The sequence below is a fragment of the Nerophis lumbriciformis genome, linkage group LG28, assembly GCF_033978685.3.
Source record: "Nerophis lumbriciformis linkage group LG28, RoL_Nlum_v2.1, whole genome shotgun sequence".
NCBI lineage: Eukaryota > Metazoa > Chordata > Actinopteri > Syngnathiformes > Syngnathidae > Nerophis > Nerophis lumbriciformis.
This window is the reverse complement of record NC_084575.2, coordinates 20,869,331-20,886,504: the sequence shown is the minus strand read 5'-3', so window position 1 is coordinate 20,886,504 and position 17,174 is coordinate 20,869,331. Positions and strand designations below refer to the sequence as shown.

At 41.9% G+C, this 17,174-nt stretch overlaps 1 protein-coding gene across 2 annotated transcripts in view; it reads right to left on the bottom strand.

Annotated features, from left to right (window-relative positions):
• The window catches only part of LOC133570963 (RNA-binding protein 38-like), a 36,235-nt gene extending 22,709 nt beyond the window's left edge, over positions 1 to 13,526 (bottom strand). Inside the window, exons 1-2 of one of the 2 annotated variants that reach the window (XR_009810259.2) lie at positions 13,059 to 13,525; positions 1,670 to 1,793 (exon numbers count right to left, since the gene is read on the bottom strand). Coding sequence is in view for 1 of the 2 variants with exons in the window: in XM_061923840.2 (XP_061779824.1) it covers positions 1,670 to 1,793; positions 13,059 to 13,274 (340 nt within the window). In the remaining variant the exon portion in view is untranslated. Of the gene's footprint in view, positions 1 to 1,669; positions 1,794 to 13,058 lie in introns of both variants that reach the window. The other variant, XM_061923840.2, reaches the window with a different exon arrangement.
• Positions 13,527 to 17,174: the final 3,648 nt, after the last annotated feature.

Below are 17,174 nucleotides of genomic sequence, written 5' to 3'. Positions count from 1 at the left end.
AGTGTTCATTCAAGGCTAAGGCAAAATATTGAGATATATATATATATATATATATATATATATATATATATATATATATATATATATATCGTGTATAGTGACATGGCCTAAAAATATCGAGATATTAAAAAAAGGTCATATGGCCCAGCCCTAAATGAAGTGCAAACTTAACACATATGTGTGTAATAAAGTAATTCTATAAATAGAAATGTAGTATTGTACAATTTCACATGTAATATGTCACTATATTGATGATTTATTCAGCTATAATTCCATGAGAGTTTTGCAGCACACGCGTACCAGCTGTCCAGTTTGGATGTACATAACTGCTTTCGTGATCGCTGTGTATTGTTCTCCTTTTTCATCACACTTAGACTTAGACTTAGACCAGTGGTTCTTAACCTGGGTTCGATCAAATCCTAGGGGTTCGTTGAGTCGGCCTCAGGGGTTCGGCAGAGGTCAAGACACACCCGACTCATCGTGTAAATAAAAACTTCTCCCTATCGGCGTATTACGAATACGGCAACAGCAGAAGTCAAACTGATTTGCAGGTGTGTAATTTGTTGTGAGTTTATGCACTGTGTTGGTTTTGTTGTTTGAACAAGGTGATGTTCATGCACGGTTCATTTTGTGCACCAGTAAAAAAAAACATGGTAACACTTTAGTATGGGGAACATATTCACCATTAATTAGTTGCTTATTAACATGCAAATTAGTAACATATTGGCTCTTAACTAGTCATCATTAAGTACTTATTAATGTCTTATTCGGCATGGCCTTATTATAACCCTAACCCTCTAACCCTGGCCCTAACCCTAACCAAATAACTCTAAATTAAGTCTTTGTTACTTAGAATATGTTCCTCATACTAAAGTGTTACCAAAAACATATAACTTTGTCTTGAATTTGAATTTTTTTTGTTGAAATTTTTCACTAACGAAGGGTTCGGTGAATGCGCATATGAAACTGGTGGGGTTCGGTACCTCCAACAAGGTTAAGAACCTCTGACTTAGACAAACTTTAATGATCCACAAGGGAAATTGTTCCACATGCAACCTTGTGTAAATGATTCCACTACAGAAAGCTGCTTCTTAGCTGTAGTTTGTTGTTGTCGCGGTTTTGTTCGCTTCGTATAGAGTTGCATTTTCCCCCACTCGCCTTAATGGCGTTTCAGATGCTTGGTTAAGTTTGCTGGGCTGCTTTCCTATTTAAAGAAACTTTGCAGCGTGCAGTCATTTATTTTACGGCTGTTGCTGCAAATCTAAAAGCACTGACGACACTTTTCTTTTGTTTGTACCAAACGTCCTGCTCTCGTTAGCATTAGCCATGTTTTGCCTGGCTTGTGGATCTCTGCTAAGGAAGTAAAAGGACTGGCGAGGCCTACAGAAGCTAATGGGAGCCAAAAGTATGCTGGAGCAAGAGGAGAAAAACACATTTTTTTTTATTTATTTATTTATTTTTAAATCATCTGCAACAAAAAAATAAATAAAATCGATATATCGCCCAGGCCTAACTGCAGTATTTATTTAAAATGCTTGATTACCTTTTTAAGCCATATTGATAATAATGCATGTTTTGTAACAGAGGTATGCTTTCATTTCAATAACTAAATAGAACTGGTTGATCAGAATGTAAACACTGATTTTTTTAAATAAAACAAAGATCTCACCTGTCTGTATGCTGCGGGGTTTAGCTCCGAGGTAGGCCAGGTTGACATTCGCCTTTCTGCCGTCAATGATAGGATTGGGATCTTTGCAGGCTCTCTCTGCGGCTCCTCGGTCTGTCATCGTTACCTGGTGGGGGGAAACAGACATGGACGCAATAATATATTAACTGAGCGTTAAGATAAGGCTGCAACCAGCAGGGGCGTGGTCCATTCAATTAAGATTGCAGTCTAACGAGTAACAATGTGGCATCAACTATGAAAGGTTGTGACTAGAGATGTCCGATAATGGCTTTTTTGCCGATATCGTCCAAATCTTAATTACCGATTCCGATATCAACCGATACATACAGTCGTGGATACAACACAATATTATGCCTAATTTTGTTGTGATGCCCCGCTAGGTGCATTAAACAATGTAACAAGGTTTTCCAAAATAAATCAACTCAAGTTATGGAAAAAAATGCCAACATGGCACTGCCATATTTAGTATTGAAGTCACAAGGTACATTATTTTTTTTAAACATGCCTCAAAACAGCAGCGTGGAATTTGGGACATGCTCCCCCTGAGAGAGCATGAGGAGGTTGAGGTGGGCGGGGTTTGGGGGGGCGAAGTAGCGGGGGGAGTATATTGTAGCGTCCCGGAAGAGTTAGTGCTGCAAGGGGTTCTGGGTATTTATTCTGTTGTGTTTATGTTGTGGTACAGTGCGGATGTTCTCCCGAAATGTGTTGGTCATTCTTGTTTGGTGTGGGTTCACAGTGTGGCGCATATTTGTAACAGTGTTAAAGTTGTTCATACAGCCACCCTCAGTGTGACCTGTATGGCTGTTGACCAAGTATGCCTTGCATTCACTTGTGTGTGTGAAAAGCCGTAGATATTATGTGATTGGGCCGGCAAGCAAAGGTAGTGCTTTTAAGGTTTATTGGCGCTCTGTACTTCTCCCTACGTCCGTGTACACAGCGGCGTTTTAAAAAGGTCATGCATTTTACTTTTTGAAACCGATACCGATAATTTTGAAACCGATACAGATATTTTCCGATATTACATTTTAAAGCATTTATCGGCCGATAATATCGGCAGTCCGATATTATCGGACATCCCTAGTCGTGACCCCAGGCGAGTCAGCGTCCTGTACAATGGATATTTGTGTTTCACACAGCAGAAGAAATAGATCAAAAACAAATGTCGGAGGAAACAGGTTCTCAGGAGTATATGTATGTATCCATGCAAACCTCTGTGATGCAAAAATATTGAAAAACTGATTATTTACCCCCAGATCAAGGACAGTAAATGGTATAGTTTAAAAAAAAACAAAAAAAACCTCTTCTTTGCGGTCTACATAACATGTAATCGTGGTCCAAATTTTGCATGATTTATGTTTTACAGACCATCCTCAAGACGCTTTTTCATCATCTCTGTAGAATGTGCCGATATGTGGGCGGTCTTAATTATGTGCCGAAGTCCTCCAGGTCAAGCCACCTTGGACTTTGTTTCCAGCCCCGCAGGCATGTTGTAGTTTTAACCGTTTCCATATGGAGTCTACTGACAGATATAAGTTAGAACTATACGCTACTTCATGATAGAAATGGCAACAGTGAAGGATTTCAGTATGCGTATGCATGTACGAGCCAGTTTCGCGCACCCCTCCAAAAAGATGGCGCTGCTGTAGTGGCTGCTGGTCTTGAGCGTCCTCCTTATGTGTTCTTAGGGTTTTCCCTCTTGTTTTCATGCGTTTTGGATCAGGCCCCTTTAGGGACTACGCAAAAGGGGTGGCACTTTTGTGTGAACTTTTGGATCTGCCTCAGGGGAGCCTTTTGGCCATGGCCATTTTTGCACCGGAGACCAGCTGCTAGCTCTCAATGTCACACTGGAGTCCGCGTGAAGACACTGGAGGACAAAGGAGGAAGAGATGGGGCTGCGGAGCTAGCGTTGAGCGTCGAGATGGTCTCCCTGGACCAGGCAGGGTCTAAGTTTGACTTTTCAAGCTTTTCAACTCGAACCGCCTTTTGTCTCTAATTTTTTTTTTTTTTTTAAACCTATACCATCGAAACTGGAGCCGCCAATATGATGTGCAGTGCATTTTTCAAATTACCGTAAATCTTTAACTATAGAGAGTATTCCAATCTGCGCTTTTGAGTTATATACAGGTTAGTAGGGTAATTTACATCACAGCCAAGCAGACGAGGCAAGAAGCAAGAATGGGCGGGGTTTGTTTACGGAGCAGCCAGTCTGAGACGTGAGTGTCAGGAAGGGACACGGAAGCAGATTTCTACAACAAAGTTCTGTTCTGCGTGTTTTTTGTCCTTTGCGTTTATGTTTCACCGTATTTGTTGCCTAATTTGCTTTATTGTAAAATCTCAATCTCAAGACCGTCGTCTGGGAACTAAAGAGGTGGAGAGACGTTCATAGTTTATATTACAAATCCATCCATCCATCCATCCATCTTCTTCCGCTTATCCGAGGTCGGGTCGCGGGGGCAGCAGCCTAAGCAGGGAAGCACAGACTTCCCTCTCCCCAGCCACTTCGTCCAGCTCCTCCCGGGGGATCCCGAGGCGTTCCCAGGCCAACCAGGATATATAGTCTTCCCAACGTGTCCTGGGTCTTCCCCGTGGCCTCCTACCGGTCGGACATGCCCTAAACACCTCCCTAGGGAGGGGTTCGGGTGGCATCCTGACCAGATGCCCGAACCACCTCATCTGGCTCCTCTCGATGTGGAGGAGCAGCGGCTTTACTTTGAGCTCCCCCCGGATGACAGAGCTTCTCACCCTATCTCGAAGGGAGAGCCCCGCCACCCGGCAGAGGAAATTCATTTCGGCCGCTTGTACCCGTGATCTTGTCCTTTCGGTCATGACCCAAAGCTCATGACCATAGGTGAGGATGGGAACGTAGATCGACCGGTAAATCGAGAGCTTTGCCTTTCGGCTCAGCTCCTTCTTCACCACAACGGATCGATACAGCGTCCGCATTACTGAAGACGCCGCACCGATCCGCCTGTCGATCTCACGATCCACTCTTCCCTCCCTTACAAATCCCACATTATTTATTTTCAAGTACATACTTTTATTCAGTGGAAAGGCTGTAAAATTCCATTAGGTTTTTTGAGGTAGTCTGTCGTATGTTTAGCCTTCTATCAGTCATATTGTGAGTGTTTGTAGTGAGTGTTTAGTGTTGGTGCAATCATATGTGCACAATATGTAGTTTCTGCAATTTTTTTGGCTTTTCATTGTTTTACTTTTGTAGCTGTATGATCAAATGGCGCCGCAGAAGTGGCAGTTGGTTGTATAGGCTTTGTATTCCTTTAATGTATTTTTCGTTGTTTGTGTTCTTTGATGTTTCCCTCGTTTCATGTGTTTTTACCTTATTGGAGGACTTTTTGTATCTGCACTGCAAACACACAATTTCCCCCATTGTGGGATAAAGTCCATCATTTCCCATCCTAACAAAAGGATAAAAGAAGGAATTTCTTAACAACTTTGGACTACCACTAAATAAAAATGGCAGACTCGCGCAGAGCTCTTGGAGTAAACCTCTACCATATGGAAATATCAGTTGACGTAACTAAGGCAAAATACATCAATAAAGTCCCTAATTCCAAACGGCTCGAATGGAAAAAGTTTGGAAGAAGGCTACATTTGTTTTATAAAAGTATCTTAGTCATGCCTCCATGGTTTGATTTCACATTTTCGAGACTTACGGGGATCCCAAATACACAAACAGGTGCATATAAAAGAGTCCATCCATTCATTTATTTTCTACCGCTTGTCCCGTTCGGGGTCGCGGTGGTGCTGGAGCCTATCTCAGCTGCATTCGGGCAGAAGGCTGGGTACACCCTGGACAAGTCACCACCTCATCGCAGGGCCAACACAGAGAGACAGACAACATTCACACTCATTTAAGTGAAATGCTCGATTACTTAATATGTAAGCATTAAAGCTAAAACAAAAGCTATTTTTTTTCATGATTTTGACCATGCAAATCATGTTAAAAATAAAAAAAAGGCCCATGATTATGCATTTAAAGCGTTCCCTTAGTAGTATCCTGGCAACACCTTATGGAATATGGATCAGAGCAGAGTAACAATTAAAGAGCTTATTCAATTAGGGATGGAATATTAAGAAGATAGTCTTAGTCCGCCCCCTCCATTCTCCCTCCTGGCTGAACACAAGCGCTTCGGTTTTGATTGCCATGTTCTGCCAACTCAGTGGCTTCCATCACCTCGGTCTGCACACAGCGACGTGAATGTAGGCCATGGCAAGCATTGTTTAAAAAAAAAAAAAAAAAAAAAAAAGATTTTAAAACGCTGTATGTCTCTTTAGGCGACAAAGCCCACTCCAGTGTCTGTGTTGTGAACACACAGGAAGGAACACGGCTTTGTTTACACTGTGTGGAGCCTTTCTGTGGGGGGTTCCACTAATCCACCTCTGAAGTGTGTTTGGATAAAAGGTGAGCTCAGCTTTGGGGCACCTCCCTCCCCTTCTGCCAGCTTTACACCCGGCCGGAACTAGGGATGAACAACCCCTCGCACTCCCACATGAAAAAATAAATAAATAAAATGAAATCACAAATCACACAAACATGCAATGTAATTTCTAAGTATTTACATTTTATCGCAAAGAAACACTGCCACTCTACCCAAGTCCTCATAATTCAGTGTCTCAAAGGCCAGGGCAGCGAAGTCAACTCCCCCTGGCCAGGTAGTTGGCTATCATTCATCAGCTTGTGGGTCAAGCAAATCATTGACTTGCATGAATGTATGTGTGGCATGAAAGAGCATGCCATGTTTTTTTGACCTGGATTGTTTGGACTATTCTTTTCTATCCGAAATGTCCCCCCTGAGCGTTTTACGACGCAGGGACGCCCCTGCCTATATGCAGATCACAAGTGTTGCGTAGGGCCCAATTTTGCGAGAATAGGTGTCCATTAATGAATGACAGGGCATATGAAGACATGAAATTTTACCACATACTTACTCCTAGCCACTTCCTGCTCCGTCACTGATAAGAATATCATGGAAAATGTCATCAAATATCCTTATTGTTTACCGTGAGGCACAGTGTTAGTTCTATTCTAGTTACTGTATTTTTCGGAGTATAAGTCGCACCGGCCGAAAATGCATAATAAAGAAGGAAAAAAACATATAAGTCGCATTTTTTGGGGACATTTTTTTGATAAGGGACCCGGGGTGGACCGCTCGCCTGTGCATCGGTTGGGGACATCTCTGCGCTGCTGACCTCCGCTCGGGATGGTATCTTGCTGGCCCCACTATGGACTGGACTCTCACTACTATGTTAGATCCACTAAGGACTGTTCTTTCACAATATTATGTCACTCGACATTCATTGCTTTCGGTCTCCCCTAGAGAGGGGGGGGGGGGTTACCCACATATGCGGTCCTCTCCAAGGTTTCTCATAGTCATTCACATCGTCGTCCCTTATGTGGGCTCTGTACCGAGGATGTCGTTGTGGCTTGTGCAGCCCTTTGAGACTTTTGTGATTTAGGGCTATATAAATAAACATTGATTGATTGATTGATTGACAAAACCCAACACCAAGAATAGACATTTGAAAGGCAATTTAAAATAAATAAAGAATAGTGAACAACAGGCTGAATAAGTGTACGTTATATGACGCATAAATAACCAACTGAGAACGTGCCTGGTATGTTAACGTAACATATTATGGTAAGAGTCATTCAAATAACCCCAAAAGGGACAAGCGGTAGAAAATGGATGGATGGATGGAGTCATTCAAATAACTATAACATATAGAACATGCCATACGTTTACCAAACAATCTGTCACTCCTAATCGCTAAATCCGATGAAATCTTATACTAGTCTCTTACGTGAATGAGCTAAATAATATTATTTGATATTTTACGGTAATGTGTTAATAATTTCACACATAAGTCGCTCCTAAGTATAAGTCACACCCCCGGCCAAACTATGAAAAAAACTGCGACTTATAGTCCGAAAAATACGGTAAGTCTGGTCGAACAAGGTTTGAATCTCGGCCGGGGAGGTGTGAGTAATGTATGCAAATGTATTTTTTAGTTTAGTTAAATTTGTTATCTCGCCCTAAAATGTTTTCATACATTTTTTGTTTACCGTATTTTTCGGAGTATAAGTCGCACCAGAGTATAAGTCGCACCTGCCAAAAATGCATAATAAAGAAGGAAAAAAACATATATAAGTCGCACTGGAGCCCGGCCAAACTATGAAAAAAACTGCGACTTATAGTCCGAAAAATACGGTAATTATTTTATCGTTAAATTGTTTTATTACAAACACACATGAAATTACTGTATGAAAGTCTTTTTACATTAAAAAAACATTTCTTTGTCTATTTCTATTTGAAATGTCCCCTTTAACAGTTTCACTATGCAGGGGTGCCCCTCAATATATCCACATCAAGTGCTGTGCGTAGCACCTCGCGATCCATGGTAACATGCTAACTTTCCAATGTATTTTAGGCAGTATATCCCGCCCTCTTACGGCTTCGAGAACGTAATGACGTAACTACGTACGTACGTAACACATGCAAGTGCATTAGCTTTGAGTTACCATGAATTGATTAACGACTATGTAGTCGACTTAAACAAGTTGAAAAACTTATTCGGTTGTTACCATTTAGTGGTCTATTGTACGGAATATGTACTGTACTGTGCAATCTACTAATAAAAGTTTCAATCAATCAATCAAGAGTGTTGTTAGCTAATGATAGTGATTTGGATAGTTAGCATTAGGTGTCACTAAATGTATATTCTATCATAACAACAACGTGACTGCAAATTGTTCGTTACTTTGCTTGTATGTGTGCACGCGCTCCCTGCGAGTACATGTTGATGAGACAGGGTGAAGGATCGCCGTAAACACCAATTATTTTTTTCGGGGGGGGGGGGGGGGGCGAGTTGTACAAAAACATAGTACTGTATTTTCCGCACTATTAGCCGCACCTAAAAACCACAAATTTACTCAAAAGCTGACAGTGCGGCTTTTAACCCGGTGCGCTTTATATATGGATTAATATTAAGATTCATTTTCATAAAGTTTCGGTCTCGCAACTACGGTAAACAGCCGCCATCTTTTTTCCGTAGAAGAGGAAGTGCTTCTTCTTCTACGCAAGCAACCGCCAAGGTAAGCACCCGCCCCCATAGAACAGGAAGCGCTTCTTCTTCTACTGTAAGCAACCACCCGCCCGCGTAGAAGAAGAAAAAGCGCGCGGATATTACGTTTCATTTCCTTTGTGTGTTTACATCTGTAAAGACCACAACATGGCTCCTACTAAGCGACAGGGATCCGGTTCATGAAAAGACGCAATCTCTCCATCCGCACACGGATTACTATTTCACAGCAACTGCCTAAAGACTTTCAAGAAAAGCTGGCTACTTTCCGTGCATATTGTAAAAACAAGATAGCTGAAAAAAAGATCCGGCCAGAGAACATTATCAACATGGACGAGGTTCCACTGACTTTTGATATTCCTGTGAACCGCACTGTGGATACAACGGGAGCACGTACGGTGAATATTCGCACCACAGGGAATGAGAAGTCATCCTTCACTGTGGTTCTAGCTTGCCATGCTAATGGCCAGAAACTTCCACCCATGGTGATATTCAAAAGGAAGACCTTGCCAAAAGAGACCTTTCCAGCCGGCGTCATCATAAAAGCTAACTCGAAAGGATGGATGGATGAAGAAAAGATGAGCGAGTGGTTAAGGTAAGTTTACGCGAAGAGGCCGGGTGGCTTTTTTCACGCAGCTCCGTCCATGTTGATATAAGACTCCATGCGCGCCCACATCACGCTGGTTTTTAATATATTATTAAAGTTTGACTGACCTATCTGACTGTTTTTTTGACATTCCTTTAGCGCAGTTAGATGCGGCTTATAACACGGGGCGCCTTATAGGTGGACAAAGTTTTGAAATATGCCGTTCATTGAAGACGCGGCTTATAACCCAGGGCGCCTTATGGTGCGGAAAATACGGTACTTGTGAAAAATATAGACGGTTTAAAACAAATATTTTCCGTTAGACCACTAATGGTAACGTAAGCTAGACAGAGGTGTTCTTGTTTTTATTGCTCTGAAAAATGTAAATATGAGGAAGTTGTAAACAGCCCTTTTAGATGTGTAATTTTGCAATAGAATTTCTTTTTTTATATACCGTTTTTTTCGGACTATAAGTCGCAGTTTTTTTCATAGTTTGGCCGGAGGTGCGACTTATACTCAGGAGCGACGTATGTGTGAAATTATTAACACATTACCGTAAAATATCAAATAATATTATTTAGCTCATTCACGTAAGAGACTAGACGTATACGATTTCATGGGATTTAGCGATTAGGAGTGACAGGTTGTTTGGTAAACGTATAGCATGTTCTATATGTTATAGTTATTTGAATGACTCTTACCATAATATGTTACGTTAACATACCAGGCACATTCTCAGTTGGTTATTTATGCCTCATATAACGTACACTTATTCAGCCTGTTGTTCACTATTCTTTATTTATTTTAAATTGCCTTTCAAATGTCTATTCTTGGTGTTGGGTTTTATCAAATAAATTTCCCCCAAAAATGCGACTTATATATATATTTTTTCCCTTTTTTATTATGCATTTTCGGTCAGTGCGACTTATACTCCGGAGCGACTTATACTCCGAAAAATACGGTATATCAATTAAACAATTTACCTTTGATAAGTTTTTATTATTAAACATGCATTCAATTCAATTCAAGTTTGATTATTTGGGATGTAACGGTATTATAAATAGGGCGGTGTTTCGGTTTAAAAGTCTTCACAATAATACTGTGGCGTGTGACCGTATCAAACGAAAACTTGGCGAGTGTAGTTTTATTTCTGTCGTTTTATCGTTGGCCGGGGTCTGTAAATAAACTGCATCTCCCAGAATCCTCTGGGCAGCGCGGAAAACGGCACGGTGGAGGCGTGGAACTCTGTAAGCAGGAAATGAAGTGTGTTCATGTTTTTTGGATCACACCGTTATAATATCGAAACCGTGAGATTTGATACCGTTACCTCCCTATTGATTACAAATAAAATCTATCATTATTATTATAAAAAGTATAAACATTGACTAACATGAAAGAAAATGAAGTGTGTTCATACTTTTTGGACATATACCGAAATAATATCATACTGTGGCCTTAATACCGTGACAATATCGCACCGTGAGATTTGATACCGTTACATCCCTATTGATTACAAATAAAATCAATTATTATTATTATTATTAAAAGTATAAACACTGACTTACATGAAAGACCTTTCAAAGTTTATTTAAAGTACAACATTGAGGTGTTTATAATAACAATAAAAAACTGTACATTGTCTATAAAAGTAGATGGCCTTGAACATGGCGCGTAGAAAGGTGGTGCCATCTCAATTCTCCGCTTTTGCTGAGTCTTGCTTCCAGCTCTGGCTACCACGCAACAAAAAATGTGCCATTTTGGCATGCCGTTCGCCCCATTGTGTACATTAACGACAGCACCCGCATCCCAACAAGCCTGTTTAACCGGAAACACCGGTCTCGAGAATCAACCGTTAGCAGCAAGACTTGCAGGACAGTTTTTGTCTTGTTGAGCTTATGTGTAAACACCAAGCAATTGTCCTACATTGTGCCTATAAACACACGTACGTTAGAACCGTTTTCCATTCCTTCTTTGGCCTGACAGAAACATCAGTGCTTTCCAAAGTTCTGGTAAATATTTGCATTGCGTTCGTGGCTTCTGTGCTTTGTGTCAAAAGGGAGACTGGCTGGGATAAGTTACTTATTAGTGAGGAGAATGCCAGAGGCTCACTGGACTTTTTAAATATGCGGCTGACATTGTAGGCCATAAATTCAAGACGGGGTGATAAGCTTGTTTTGAAGTTTATCACACATTCCCAGGATGAGACCATGTCTTCAAAAGCGGCTTTGCCGCGGTGTAAGTGCATGGTCAAGCAGAGTGCTGCTACAAAATATCCATATAAAGCAGTGTTTTTCAACCACTGTGCCTTGGTACACTAGTGTACCGTGAGATATTGTCTGGTGTGCCGTGCGAGTTTATGTAATTTCACCTTCTTGGGTTAAAAATATTTTTTACAAACCAGTAATTATAATCCGCAAATGTGCCGTTGTTGAGTGTCTGTACTGTCTAGAGCTTGGCAGAGTAACCGTGTAATACTCTTCCATATCAGTAGGTGGCAGCAGGTAGCTAATTGCTTTGTAGAGGTCGGGAACGACGACGATGGTATCGAATGTTTAAACCAAAAATAAACAAAAAGGTGAGTGCCGCTAAGAAAAGGCATTGAAGCTTAGGGATGGCTATGCAAAACTAAAACTGAACTGGCTACAAAGTAAACAAAAACAGAATGCTGGACGACAGCAAAGACTTACAGCGTGTGGAGCGGACGGCGTCCACAAAGTACTACCGTAAATGACATGACAAGCAACACCAAAATAGGAGCGCGAGACAAGATCTAAAACACTACACACAGGAAAACAGCAAATAACTCTAAATAAGTCACGGCGTTATGTGACAGGTGGTGACAGTACACCTACTTTGAGACCAGAGCTATATAGTGATGCATGCTTGGTTATGGTTTGGAATTCCATCCATCCATCCATTTTCTACCGCTTATTCCCTTCGGGGTCGCTGGAGCCTATCTCAGCTACAATTGGGCGGAGACGGGGTACACCCTGGACAAGTCGCCACCTCATCGCAGGGCCAACACAGATAGACAAACATTCACACTCACACACACTAGGGCCAATTTAGTGTTGCCAATCAACCTATCCCCAGGTGCATGTCTTTGGAGGTGGGAGGAAGCCGCAGTACCCGAAGGGAACCCACGCAGTCACGGGGAGAACATGCAAACTCCACACAGAAAGATCCCGAGCCCGGGATTCAACCCCAGACTACTCAGGACCTTCGTATTGTGAGGCAGATGCACTAACCCCTCTGGAATTCATATCAAACTATTGGGAGAACGACTTTTTAGTGCTGAGTTGCATTTTTTTATGTTTTCTGCTGGTGGTGTGCCTCAGAATTTTTTCTATGACAAAAAAAATGTGCCTCGGCTCAGAAAATGTTGCAAAACACTGATATAAAGAAACAAAGTGCAGACAGTCTTAAGCCATAAGCCAGGTTGTTCAGGGGGTGAATGGGGGGTTGGTGTAGAGTAGACATATGTGGAAAAATATAATCTTCTTAGTCACCCATCAACTTGTTTGATCCCTTATCCTTATTATGCTGGAGAAACAAGTTATTCGGGGAGCAAAGTTGACATGACACGTTCAGTCATTATGGGGACAGAATGAAAGGGGTAACAGAACGTTGGAACTCCCATGGGCGTTCCGTAAACGATGCGTGCCTTTTCGGTTGTGTTCTACTTACAAAGCCGTATCCTCGGGATTTACCGGTCTGCCTGTCCGTTATCACCACCGCCTCGTCAATGTCCCCGAACGCCTCGAAGTACTTTCTCAGCGAGGCGTCGTTGGTGTGGTACGGCAGCCCGCCGACGAAGATCTTGGTGAAAGTGGTGTCTTTCTGTAGCGACGTGGGATGCATGGCAGCTTCCAGGGCTCCGTTCATGAACTGATGTAAAAGCATTTGGCGGGCCGCCTCAAACGCCACACACGCGAAGTAAAAAAAAAAGCACTGAGCCTTTTTTTTTAATATATATATTTTTTTTAGTGGCGGCTCGGCATTAGCGGGTCGAATAAAACACTACAACAAAAGTCAATGTGTCGTCGTAAAAAAAGTTAAACAAACCGGTAGCATCGACTAGCTAGTTTACAACCGTAGTTGGGTCCACCGGTGTCGAAAACCACTGCTTTACTTCACAGCCACAATGAGGCGTGCTGGCGACTGTTTATATACGTCTGGAGACGTGGCCACGCCCCTACACAACACGCAGCCAATCAGATTAGACCCTGACTGCCAACTTCTTTGTGTTTACCCTCGATGGTCCCGCCCACCCAGACACGCTTCCTGCACCTGCTTTAGTCCTTTAACCCAGGGTTCCCCAACCTTTTTTTCCCACCGGGGACTGGTTTAATGTATGCATTATTTTTCACGGATCGGCTTTCCACGTGTGGAAGATAAAAACAGGAAAAAAAAAAAAATTAAAATGAGCATGAAAAATCCACTCACCATAACGCTAAACATTGTATCGTATGCAGGTTGGAATTAAACTGAAACTGGACGTCTTACATCCTCTGCGGTTGACTTCCTACGATTTCTTCATAATTATAAAATATTAAAGATGGTCGATGCAAAAAAAGTAATGAAGATGCATAAATGCATGTGCGTTATCAAGAAAAAAAAAAGCTTTTTGCAGTATTATTTATATTTTTACATACATACAAAGAAAAATTCAACAGTTGTCAATGTTTTTTTTCATGTACAATGTTAATAAAAATGAAGACATGGAAGATAATGATATGTTCATATCATTAAAGTTGGTCTCACTCAGGGGTGTGGAACTTGTTTTCATCGAGGGCCACATCGCAGTCATGGCTGCCCTTAGAGGGCCGTTTGTAAGAATATAAAAGTATAATCGCCTCATTATATTATTACCTATGCATTTGGCTATTTGATTTTTGTATGTACAAATTGCTTTGAAATCGTAAGTCAAGGTGACAAGTAGATATTTAAGTCCATCCATCCATCCATCTTCTTCCGCTTATCCGAGGTCGGGTCGCGGGGGCAGCAGCCTAAGCAGGGAAGCCCAGACTTCCCTCTCCCCAGCCACTTCGTCCAGCTCTTCCTGTGGGATCCCGAGGCGTTCCCAGGCCAGCCGGGAGACATAGTCTTCCCAACGTGTCCTGGGTTTTCCCCGCGGCCTCCTACCGGTCGGACGTGCCCTAAACACCTCCCTAGGGAGGCGTTCGGGTGGCATCCTGACCAGATGCCCGAACCACCTCATCTGGCTCCTCTCGATGTGGAGGAGCAGCGGCTTTACTTTGAGCTCCCCCCTGATGGCAGAGCTTCTCACCCTATCTCTAAGGGAGAGCCCCGCCACCCGGCGGAGGAAACTCATTTCGGCCGCTTGTACCCGTGATCCTGTCCTTTCAGTCATAACCCAAAGCTCATGACCATAGGTGAGGATGGGAACATAGATCGACCGGTAAATTGAGAGCTTTGCCTTCCGGCTCAGCTCCTTCTTCACCACAACGGATCGATACAGCGTCCGCATTACTGAAGACGCCGCACCGATCCGCCTGTCGATCTCACGATCCACTCTTCCCTCACTCGTGAACAAGACTCCGAGGTACTTGAACTCCTATACTTGGGGCAAGATCTCCTCCCCAACCCGGAGATGGCACACCACCCTTTTCCGGGCGAGAACCATGGACTCGGACTTGGAGGTGCTGATTAAGTATTTATTTTATTTTTTTTACAAACTATCATACGGTATATAATAACTCAGTGGCCTAGTGGTTAGAGTGTCCGCCCGGAGATCGGTAGGTTGTGGGTTCAAACCCCGGCCGAGTCATACCAAAGACTATAAAAATGGGACCCATTACCTCCCTGCTTGGCACTCAGCATCAAGGGTGGGAATTGGGGGTTTAATCACCAAAAACGATTCCCGGGCACGGCCACCGCTGCTGCCCACTGCTCCCCTCACCTCCCAGGGGGTGATCAACGGTGATGGGTCAAATGCAGATAATAATTTCGCTACACCTTGTGTGTGTTTGACAATCATTGGTACTTAGAATTAGTGGTGCTAAAAATGTTATTTTTTACCACATTCGAATCCCGATTTTTTTTTTAGTAATTTTCAAAAATAGAATTTTCTTTTTGTGCAAATTAATTTTTTTTTTAAATCTAATTTTTAAGGCCATCTCTATGCTTACTTGGTGCACGTATGTGTCATACGTCAGCAACCAAAAGGAGGTTTGTAACCTGTAAGCTGTTTTGTTAAGGTGTTGTTACTATTATACCAAATAAAATACATTGCAAAAATCAGTTTGACTCAAGAATCGTGTTGAATCGAGTATCGATCAAGAATCAAATCCTCACCCCAAGAATCGGAATCGAATGGCAAGGTGCCCAAAGATTCACACCAATGACAATTTCATATTTGTATATATATATATCAAAGTTTAAAACATATGAAATTTCATATACATTTTTTTCTGTCAAAATGGAAACAAGAAAGATGAAGTATCCACATTATTCCCAGGCTTTTGCGGGCCAAATTAAATGACGTTTCGGGCGAGTTTGACACATGTGGTCTAAGTGTATATCTATTCATTACTTTCTTTCCATTACATCAATCCATCCATCCATTTTCTAATGCTTGTCCCTTTCGGGGTCGCTGGAGCCTATCTCAGCTGCATTAAAGTTAAAGTAAAGTACCAATGATTGTCACACACCTACTAGGTGTGGTGAAATTTGTCCTTTGCATTTGACCCATCCCCTTGTTTCACCCCCTGGGAGGTGAGGGGAGCAGTGAGCAGCAGCGGTGGCTGCGCTCGGGAATCATTTTGGTGATTTAACCCCCCAATTCCAACCCTTGATGCTGAGTGCCAAGCAGGGAGGTAATGGGTCCCATTTTTATAGTCTTTGGTATGACTCAGCCGGGGGTTTGAACTCAAGGTCGATCTCAAGGCGGACACTGAGTAGGTTTTTTAAGTTAGTTTTTTTTATATTGCTGTATTTATTCAGCATATAGATACATAAATACTGGATACAAATTAAAGCACTTATTGATTTGTTACTAAACCACATTTTGTTACTCTATTTCTTATGCACGTTATATTAATAAATTGAATCCTAATCCTTAAAAATATAGGCAATACAGGTATAAGTAGTCATTCATTGGGCAGTGGGGACCGGGTCCTCTGCAAAGTAAATTTAATAAAAAATGAACATGTTCTGCCAACAAAAAAATATTGTGCCATATTGTTTTTTTTGTTTTTTTTACCCATGACAATTATTCAATAAAAAAAAAAAGGCAATTTCAATTTGGATTTTCCTAGGAGACTATTTTACTCTGCCTCATATGCCATTGTTATACTCTCATGAGGAAGCTTATAAAGCTTACAAAGGAAATTGAAATGCGTGGAAATGTACTCTTTAGAGAAATACTTGGTATTACATTGAGTACAATCCCCACGGAGTGAATTTTACAACCGGTAATTGTAACCGCTTATTAACACAGCCATGTTCAATTTTGTCCTCAGCCATAATTGGGTTAAAAGAGATACAATGTTTTGCATACATCCAACAATCTAGTTTATATAATAACCCTTATTGTCGTGGCGTTGCCTCTCTCTCTCTCTCTCTCTCTCTCTCTCTCTCTCTCTCTCTCTCTCTCTCTCTCTCTCTCTCTCTCTCTCTCTCTCTCTCTCTCTCTCTCTCTCTCTCTCTCTCTCTCTCTCTCTCTCTCTCTCTCTCTCTCTCGAGGGTATGAACGTGGCCTTGTTTAGTGTACACAACTTTAAATGGGCTGCATCAAACACACAAAAGGAGTATTGCAGTAAGGAGTTGACATAAAAACAT